The sequence below is a fragment of the Xiphophorus maculatus genome, chromosome 15, assembly GCF_002775205.1.
Source record: "Xiphophorus maculatus strain JP 163 A chromosome 15, X_maculatus-5.0-male, whole genome shotgun sequence".
Classification (NCBI taxonomy): domain Eukaryota; kingdom Metazoa; phylum Chordata; class Actinopteri; order Cyprinodontiformes; family Poeciliidae; genus Xiphophorus; species Xiphophorus maculatus.
This window is the reverse complement of record NC_036457.1, coordinates 16,667,962-16,678,428: the sequence shown is the minus strand read 5'-3', so window position 1 is coordinate 16,678,428 and position 10,467 is coordinate 16,667,962. Positions and strand designations below refer to the sequence as shown.

Sequence of the window (10,467 nt, the reverse complement as noted above, 5' to 3'; positions counted from 1 at the left end):
AATAATTTTAATAATCCTAGTTGACCTAAAACAGAAATTTATTATGATTTCATGTCAGGCACTGAATATGGTGTATGTCAATATCTTGTTTCAACTCTGTAGTGGGAGAAATAATCAGAAGACAAATAATCTGTTTCATAGTAAGTAGTAGAAGACATTTTATATTTCATCATTGTAAACACAGCTCAACAAAACTGATTAATAAAAGGAAATAAACACATTTTGAGGAAGAATGGAACATAATTCAACTTAAGGCTCTGCAATGTTTTCAAATTTTGTCACTTTAAGAAATATTTGACATTAAAAAAGAGCTAGCTTCTTACACATCAGCTCATCCACGTTTTAGAAAGACAATCCAAACATAATTACATTGACATCATTATTTTGTGCATAAATGACAAAAAAAGTGGCAAAACCCACTAAATGGTTCTGTGAAGGACAATATGTGTCTGTGATGCCGACTGTTTTCTTTTGCAGTAGTTTGTTCAAGGCTTATAGTTAATATTGTAGTGGTAGTTTCATGCTAATGTGAACAAGAACTTCAGTACAAAACGGACAATCATGTATTTCTTGGGTCATTCTTGGCCTCCAGTAAGTTTAAGGAACAGTTCTTCATCTAGTGTTTCATTCTGGTCTTTTGAACGTGTGGAGAGGAAGATATAACCACCAATGAACTCATGGACCACCTTGCAGTCGCAGCTCACACAGCAGAAGGCTATTACCACGTTCTGGTCAAATTCTATGGTCACCTGAAATTACATGCAACATATTACTGATTTATTTTAATCCCATGAAGCAGTGTGAGAGTGTGGGAGTAAACACTTCAAAACGTTAACATTCTATATGAGGAATGAAGTCTCACTTGTCTTATTTCCCAGTTGACGTTCCATTGCTTCATGTTGGCAAACCTCCATGTGGTGACAGGCATGCCAGAGGACATGTCAATACGAATCATGCGGTTATATGAAATCCCCAGAATTTCATCCTTCTTGCTACCTTTGAATCTGAAATGCAAGTAAATAGAATATTCAAAATATATGGTTTAAGTAAAACATGACCCCAGTTGCACAGTCGTTGTAAAACAAAAATATTTGCACTCTACTTGACAATGTAGTAGTTGATGCCAAATTCTGGAAGAGACTGCCAGGCCTGAATAAAGCGCAACTTGGCCTCCATCAAGGACAGCTTTGCTATGTTCTGTTGGGCCTCCAGGATCCGTGCTGTCAGCTTGATGCAACCATGCAAAGCAGATTTAGCAATAAAATTTAGCATAGCTGCTGGTAAAATCAGATAAATTTGAGGCATCTGTCAAGCAAACCTGCTTGGTCTTGTGCTTCTTGGAATAGCGAGGGGAAACGAAACATTCTGCATTCATTTCCATGGCATCAAGGTCTGGAGTCGCCTGACCAGGCGGGGGCGCCAGGCTCTTCATTTGCAAAAAAGACTGGATGTTTTTCACTTCTGTCTTGTAGGAGCTGTATGCCATTGTTTTGCCTTTAGAGGCTAGGATACATGCAGCTTTCCACTTAGCATATTGTGTTTCCTACACAGGAGAGAAAAAAAATCATGAAGAGATACATGCGTAAGGTCCTTTTTTAAAATAGATACAGTGAAACGCTTAGGGAAGCCAGTGGGTTTTTACATTATCGCATCGGATGTACACTTCATTCATCCCGTCGGCGACTGGAAGCAGGAGTTTGATGCCGAACTTTTTCTCTGTGACATTGACATCTGGGACCACCTCACATCCTGTTAATTTAAGTTGAAGAAATGTAATACAGCAACGAATAAAAGCAATGTTTAATAGTTGTCCTGGCAACAAACTTTCCACTTTAGGCATGAATCTCTACATTACATCTAGAGTTACACCAAGCCTAACGACTGATTAAAGCTCTTCTTGCCTTTAATTTAAATATACGACCAATTCTTGGCAGTTGTGTTTTCAGTCTAATGCAGCTTTTATGCCTGACCTTTCTAACGTTTTCTGCAGTGTTCATAATGCTTGTTGTTTACTGATGTTATCTATCGAACATCTGAATCTTTCAAACAGCAGATATTAAAATTCACGAAGGTGGCCTCTACTCAATAATTAGAAAATGACAGCTGATTTCACTGGATTTTTTTTAGGGGTATCAAAGTTAAATGGGTTCACCACAGAATGTTTTAAAAAGTAATTTTTTATTTTGTAGATTTTTTCCTACACTTCACAATTATGCTTCCCTTTGTGTTGGTCTCTCGCAAAAGATGCACACATTGACATCTGCTGTTGTAATGTCTAGTGGTATGAATACTTTGCAAGAAACTGTCAAATAAAGATATGCATTAGGCTGAAATCTCTATGTTGAAATCATTTTTCAAATATATATTTTTCCTAGAATAAAACTGAAAAAAAAAACAAAGCTAGGACTTTCCCAGTTTCTGTGACCCTGCACATCAATGGCATGAATTCAAATTCAAAGTGCTAATAAATTAGTTTCTAATTCTTTTAACCACTGACCTCGGAGTTGCAACTGCTCGATTGGTTCTCCGCTGGCGGCTTCCTTGCTCTTAAAATAGGAGATAGTGGTGTCCTTGAACACAAACCAGTACTCTTTGTATGGTCGCAGGGTCAATCTTTTGGGCCTGTTTTGACAGACACAGACACCAGTGGAACCCAAACAACATGAACAGCTTATAAGATTGAAGTATTTATTTAATAAATCCCAACTGCTTCTGCAGAACATTTACCTAAATGCTCTCAAAGCTGCTTAATTTGTTAAAACAAACTAAGACATGCACGTGAATGATATTTGATTTATCTACAACAGATAAGCAAATAAATGTGACTTAGCTGTACTGCCCCTACAGATGTGTAAACACAAACCAAGCAAAAAATGGTAGCGACACGCCTCAGTAATGATGCTTGAAGGAGATTTTTTACCTGAATAGCCGCAGGGTGTCTGCCAGCTTTGGAATGTCTGTAATGTCCTCCTGGAGGCAGAAAAAACGAAATTCAGTCACTGTTTTACATCATCTCGGAACAAATTAGTAGAGTCATACCTAATAGTAGCAATTTGAAACCAAATGTTCTGATGGAACTAAAGACTAAAATTTTTACTTGGCTTTCACAACAGTGGTTGATAGTCCACAAACATCTATTTACCAGAATTCGGTCCGTGTGTCCACTTTCAAGTGTCACCTCCAGGTTAGACAGGGCAGCCTCTACTTCATCGATTTCTGGCTCACTGGAGTTCTCCAGCGGCTCAGTTGACATGGTCAGTTTGCAAATGTGATACTGAGAAAGATATCATTTTTTTATTAGAGAAATGGAAGAGTTCTCTCATTTACAAAATCCCAAGGAGTTTCTGTCATGGGACTAATGTAGTAATTAAAAAAGACTGGCATGAGTCAAGAGAACTGTTTGTCCATGTCAGCCTTTGTAGTAGCGTGTAGGTCAAGATACACTCTATTAGATTTACTGTTTTCTTAATCTTTTCCATGGAACAAGAGCCGAGGATGGCTGAGGTTTGTTTACAGGGAAGATTAGATTTAAAACTTTAGGTAATTATCGGATTCTTTAAGCACTTTTTGTAGGAGAGCAAACATTATTCATGTACAAGCTTAAGTTACTCCTTTTCATGTCTGCATTCTGGTCTCTCCCTTTGTCTTGGCTTCCCACACAGTGTGATTTAACACATGTCCAAACAGGTCTATTCACATATTTACATACCAAACTCAGTACCCTTCATTTTGCGCTTCAAGGCCTAAAAACAATGTACTCCCAATTTGGTTCAATTTGCTGCAGCCCTAAGGAACAATCATGCATATTGATAAACTAGCATGAAACAGAGTTGTAATAATTTATTTCCAGTGCAAGTTTAAAAGCAACCCCTGCTGTGTAAATTCCATGTTAATAGGTTGTGCCGTGTAATTTTCTATTGTACATTTACATCTTAATAACCCATATTCTGACCTTTTTAACAAATTTGCCTGAATTGTACAAGAGTCTCCATGGATCTAAATGTTGTCTTTTCTTATTTAGCCCATGAGAAGAAGAAAAAAAAACATACAGACCACGAAATTTCTGTTTTTCAATATCAATTATTTTCTATTTGTAACATGTTGGTTATCAAAGGCCAACAAAGAACTCACACAATTCCCCTTTAAAAGTATTCATACCCTAAACCTTTTGCCATTTTTTCATGTTACAATCACACTCTGATAGAACAGCCCAAATGGATGAATTATTGTGCCATATAATGAAAAGTATGCATTAATTTCCTTTTTTTTTTTAACAAACATCAAAAATTAAGTTTGATCCACTGTAATCAATTGCTTTTGTCAGCTCATTTGAACATGGATTCGACTTCTGTTTAATATAATAAATCTCCCATAAAAACACTGTGATCGACAAGTTTTAGTGCTTCTGCAAGGCACTGTACACTGCATTTCTTCCGTTACCTTGAGATGGTTATTTTGTAAGACAAATGGATGATTTGTTAGAAAATAGAAAGAGAGCATTAACGGTGAAAGGTGTTAAGAAAGAAATTTAATCTAAATCAAGAAATATGCAGTAAATTGGGATACCAGATGTACTTTTTCATATTTGTTAAATTATAAAGTGAATGTTTATATTCTTATAATAGTATTTATTTGCAATTTGCGATTAACTACATCGCAAAATGGAAACACACCAACATTCTTCAGCTATTTCATCAACTTGTGCAATTACTGTAATAACTGTGTAGGCATCAGGTTCACCTGTAAAGAACCGAACATCAGCATTTCCTCATCGGTGCAGTCTATCTCCTCCAGCATGATGGCCCACCGGGCCTGTTCATACAGCTGGGTTATCCTGACAGCATCATACTGAAATACAAACAAACACGCAGACGACAACCTCGCGTTTACACATTTCAGTCTTTGTTTCAGGGAATTTCCAACATAAAATGCAAGTTTTTTTTGCTTTTTTTTCCCAATGGAAAACATCATCTTACTTTAGGGTTGAGATCAAAGAAGACATTGTACTTGAAGCGAAGTAACAGCTTGTCGTCATCCTGAATGTCCTGCTCCATGAGTGAGCGAGCCGAGTCGAGCCACCTGTTGATCACAACAACTAGTCAGATGATGTGGGGATAAAAATACAAATATATCGAGCAGAAGGGTTTCTGATTTTACCCTGCGTTGTTCTCTGCTTTGTCCACATGCGACAGCGGCTTGTATATCTTGCTCAGTTCCGCAGGTGGTAGGTTTGGCTGAGACTCAGCTAAGGGGTTTTCTCCAAACCATAGGCTGGTGGCAGACATGGGCATCCCGTTCTCTGGGTCATAGGTTGCCGTCATCGTCTTATTGTACATAGGGCCTAATTTATTAAAAATCCCAGTGAGATTGTGGGAAATAAAGTAAGATTTAACTTAACGTCCTATTAACGTATATTCAAAGGAGTCTAGATTAGCGGTCTGGTGTATGCTAGCAGAAATGAATACGGAAAACAAAATTCTTAATGGAAAAGTAACACTGACAACAAACAATTGACATGAACAGTTCAAAGCATGATGACAATGTAAAGGCAACAGCAACCAAATGCCCAACAGCTGCTTCCTTTATACCTGAAGTTTTCAATTCTAACATCATCACATCAGCTCTAACATACTGTTCACGCTAAACAAAAGCACCCTCACATCATAATGCTGCCACCACCATGTTTCAAGGTGGGTTCAGTTTGTTTAGGGTGCGGTGTGGGGTTCCCTCCATACAAAGCATTCTGCATGTTCAGTTTTAGTCTCTTCGAATAAGACTAGAGTTGAAGTGTACAGTTAATAGCTTTCACGTCAAATGATTCTCCAACTCAAGCTCCTCCAGAGTAACCATGGACCTCTTGGTTGCTTCTCTGACTATTGCTCTCTTTGCTTTGTCTATCAGTTTAGGTTGACGACCATGTCTTGGTAGGTTTACAGTTGTACTTTACTTTGTACAAGTAAATGGATGGAGCAATGTTTCAGGGCGTAAAATACTATTCATAAAGTATTGTTACAAACCAAAACTAAGCTATGGTTGAGTCTTGGTGCATAAACTGTGTAAAGGAAAGGAAAAAAAAAAACCCCATAAAATTCTGTTGATCAGTAACGCTGGATTTAGACACTGGAGCATCAAATCATTAAGCCTAACATTTAGTCAACCTCTTACAAATTTATTGGATTTAAATATATATTTATTGCACTGTTTTGAAAGAAAAGATAACTATCCTTTAGACATAAATGCTCTCACATCGTTTCACACCACTTTTAGATCACTTTTAGATCTAATTGCTATCCTGTTGCACCTGAGCAGAACCTAAAGTGTTCCAGCATATAAAATCTGAAGTACCTGTTCCTCCCTGTCCTACGTTAAGTGCGTCCCATATGTCCCAGATGTCCTCCTCAGGAGAGTTCTTGTCTTTCTTCTTTTTCCTCTTGCTCCAATCCTCAGGAGGCTTCAGCAGAGAGAGTTCCTCTGATCTTCTGATATCTACAAGAAGAAAAGTTGTGAGCGATCAGGAAGAATATGCAAAGTAGAATGTGTCCTGATTTTTTTAAAATTTTTATTAGGACAGGAAAATCGCATGTTCAGGAACCACAAAAACGAACTGAGAATTCTGCAGATTTCCTCCACCGCCTTGAACACCATACTGGAGAAGGAGACCGTCATTCTGATGGTTTTCATATTGGGCAGCTGTAGCAACAGTGGTTTGTGCTGGGGAGTGTAGCGCAGAAAGGCATCAGCCTGTGGACGAAAGTTACACAAAGTTTGGATGAAAAAACAAAAGAAACTTTTCTCGAACATATTTATTGAATTTCATTTTGGAATTATTTGAAATATATGGGTCTGCCATGGTAAACATTTTATTTTTCCTTTATGTGCGCTATTAAACAACCACGGTAAAACAATTGGGACATAAATGTCAACATGAGACGGTTCTTGCGCCACTAAACAGTTATAAATGAGCTATCACTGTTGGAAGGCGGATATGATTTTGCTTAGTAGCCTCCAAGGTCAGCTATAAATAACAACTCCACACATTTCAAGCCTGCAAGCACACACATGATTTATCTATTATGCTTTGACTAAAGAGGCATTCCCAAGGAGATAGCTCTCCGACTGCTTGCACACACTTCAGAGAAACGTCAAGAACTGTGAATTGCCATTTCATTCGGTTTACCTGGATCCCACATTTGTCCAATGTCCAGTGAGTTTTGAGCAGCCAGCATTTCCTCTGTTCCCACCACAGCGCATGATCGGACCAGTCCTGCTGAGTCTCTGTAGGCAAATGCATAATCTAGATTTAATCTTACTATCATGCAACTTTTTGCAGAATAACACGTAGGATCTGAAATCCTTTTATCTCTTGTATAAATGAGGGTTCAGTAACTTAGTTTAGTAGTTCAAATTATTTATTAGCTCAGTGAAATCTGGATAATTTAAACAATCCTTTACAAAACCTTTCCATTTTGTCACATTACTAACTTCAATGCACTTTAATTGTATTTTATGTGTTAGACCAACACAAGGTAGTGCCCATTTGTCAAGATAGAATAAAGGCACACATTGTTTCCTTATTTCCTAAGTCAGTATTCTGTAGAACCACCTTTTGCTCCTGCAGTTGCAAGACTTTTCGGGCATGTCTCTACAACTTTCGCACATCTGCCTTTAGCGCAGTCAAACCAAATGGAAAGGACATGTGAAAATCAATTAACTAACCACAGATTCTAACTGGGTTTAATTATAAACATTGACTGGGCCATTCAAAAACACAGTATCTAGACCATTCCTTTGTAGCTCTGCCTGCATGTTTTGGGTCATCATTGTACTGCCAAAAGTTGCAGCTTCTAACAAGTTTTCAACCAGGATGACCCACTTAGCTTCATAGGGTCATCCTTCATGGACCAACTTCCATATATCGGTGGCATAATGTTGCCACAATATTCCGAGGAGTTCAGATTGGTGTGCAGTGTTAGTTTTCACCCACACATAACAGTTCACATATGTCAAAAAGTTCCCATTTTGGTCTCGCCTGAAAAGAAAACCTTCTTGCTTGGTGTGTCCTGTACTTGACTTGAGGCAGACTTTAGACGAGACTTCTTGCCCAGCCTGCCAGTTTACATGAATTACCACTCTTTATTTGTCCCGCTCATTATTTGGAGTTGTGCTTTAAAACTGCAAGCAGCAGAAATACTCTTTGTACCACTGGTGTGTAGGTGGTGTGGTTTAATGAGTCTACCTGATATCATCTTGTAATACTGGGCTTAAATCCATCTGCTGATGACGTGACGTTTAGTCATCTTCTCATGTCTCATGATTTTTAAACCACCTCACGAAAAAAGTCCCCTCGTACATTACGTTCATGAGCTACACTATCTTTACAGAGGACTGCAAAAAGAAATCAGATAAGGCTCTGAATATACTTTGCCCCCTAAGGCTACACATGCCGATGCATTGTGACTGAACAATGGCACGGCGTTGTAGAGAAACACAGTGCAAACAGAGGCGTGGCTTGACAAACACAGCTGTTGCAACAGCAGCAGCAGAAACAAGCCAAATTCAACACAACATGCACGAGCAGCAAATTAAGTTCTAAATGGTGAACAAAAGCAGTTTTAAAAGAATGTCTATGCTTTTTTTTGTTTTGTTCTTTTTTAGCTGTATAAATATCAACACAGCTTGTTTGGTTTCTTATTTAGCTTAGACACTTACTAATTTTTTCCACCAGCCTAAGCATGAGTCCTCCGATGTGCAAGTCGCCTGTCACGCTGAGTTTGAATTTCATGGACTCGTCGCCGTGTTTCTGATCCACCTGAATAGACAGCTGCCATGGTTTTTCTTCAATCGCTGAACCTTTGATCATGGCCTTGTTATAAAGACATAGAAAAGGCGAAGAAAAAATTATGTGCTTTGGGATTGATTGATTTTTTTTAATTCACATAAAAAAGCACTAAGATTTCAGGTTTTCATCAATAAAATATGTCTTTCCTTGAGCTATTTTGTATGGAAGCAAATACGAAAAGTCTTAGGTTAAAAAAATTAAACAAAATAAAACAGTGCTAGTGGATTAAATGTCCTTAACATTACCACTGACGCATGCAGTCTGTATCCAGCCTCTTGTGAAACAACTTTGTCTCACTGTACTGCAATGTCTCTGCAATGATACTGCAGCCCCCTTAACTACTCCAGTATTAGCCAATACATTTTTAATAGCAGTGTAACATACAAGCAGGGTGGTACAACCACTCACAAAAAAGGAGATGACGCTACAGAACTCCCTTTCCAAAAGAGAACAGATCTACTGGACAATTGACTGATTTTAAATAAACTAAGAGAACAAATGAAAGACTTGAAGTGTGCAAGTAGGGGGAGATGGCTGGAGGTGAGGAGAACAGAGGGCATGGCTGTGGAATGTGACGAGCAGAGACACGAATCTGGTGCAAGAGGGAATGTAGAAAACAACAATCAGCCCACACTGCACCAGGCTTTGTTAATCAGGTGTCTGAAACACTGTGAGTAAACACACACACACACACACACACACACACACACACACACACACACACACACACACACACACACACACACACACACACACACACAGAGAGAGAGAGAGAGACACAACCCAACCTAGAGCAATGTGATCATCGTTGTTTCCGTCTTGTCCCACACAGCTCACTGCAAGAGAGTGCTGCGTGGAACTGTACAGCAAAGAGGCTAGATTTAATCAACACACTCTATTCTCTTTGTGCTGCTGTAGAGTGTGCAGCTGCAGGGTACAGTTTTAAAGTGTGAGCCTGCTGAGGGAAGGCTTGTTGAGATGTGTTAGAGCATGATGAATTGGGACACAGCATATTGCACTAGCAACAGGAAAAGAGCAAAAAAAAAAAAAAAAAAAAAGAGCTTGAAAAGAACATGATGGATTTCCTACTTGGCGATGCCTCCAATACCAGCTTATCAAATGTGTTTGGTTTTATACAAAGCATACGACACACAAGTAGAACTATACATAACAAACCCCGCGTAAGAGGTGTTCAGAACTATTAATCTTCTTTTACAGCTCATCTTTGATAACACTAAAGCTCCACATGAACAATTTTCATTTTCCAAGAACATAAATCTGAAGTTCCAGACGAGGCTTGAAAACTATCAGTAATGCGCTTGTACTTCCTCTTCTGTTGGCCTAACACTGATTCGCGACACCTACGATGGGGTTGTAGCTTCAGGTGTGGAGGAGTCCCGCTCTAATCAAACGCAGCTGCGTATTCCCTGCTTGCACATAACGGGGACGTTATTCCCACCGCGGTTACGTCGAAGTTACTTTGAATATGAAAGCGCTCTTACCTTAGCTTAAGTTTTCGGCCGGTGAACTATTCTTAGAATATTTCTTTTCAAGCGAAATGAATCGGGGAATAAAGGTCACTCGGAAGTAAAAAAAAAGAAGAAAAGAAAAACACGCCCATTGAGACA

The 10,467-nt window shown here is 38.7% G+C and overlaps 1 protein-coding gene across 1 annotated transcript; it reads right to left on the bottom strand.

Moving 5' to 3' along the window:
- Positions 1-128: 128 nt before the first annotated feature.
- Positions 129-10,437, bottom strand: fermt1 (fermitin family member 1). Its single transcript, XM_005805643.2, has 16 exons — positions 10,342-10,437; positions 8,710-8,863; positions 7,178-7,275; positions 6,606-6,741; positions 6,346-6,486; positions 5,158-5,341; positions 4,977-5,079; positions 4,741-4,848; positions 3,143-3,274; positions 2,921-2,970; positions 2,498-2,622; positions 1,643-1,749; positions 1,319-1,543; positions 1,103-1,227; positions 863-1,004; positions 129-749 (listed from the first exon to the last, which is right to left on the bottom strand). The coding sequence occupies exons 2-16, from the start codon at positions 8,858-8,860 to the stop codon at positions 576-578; spliced, it is 2,001 nt and encodes a 666-aa protein (XP_005805700.1). The 5' UTR covers positions 8,861-8,863; positions 10,342-10,437; the 3' UTR covers positions 129-575.
- Positions 10,438-10,467: the final 30 nt, after the last annotated feature.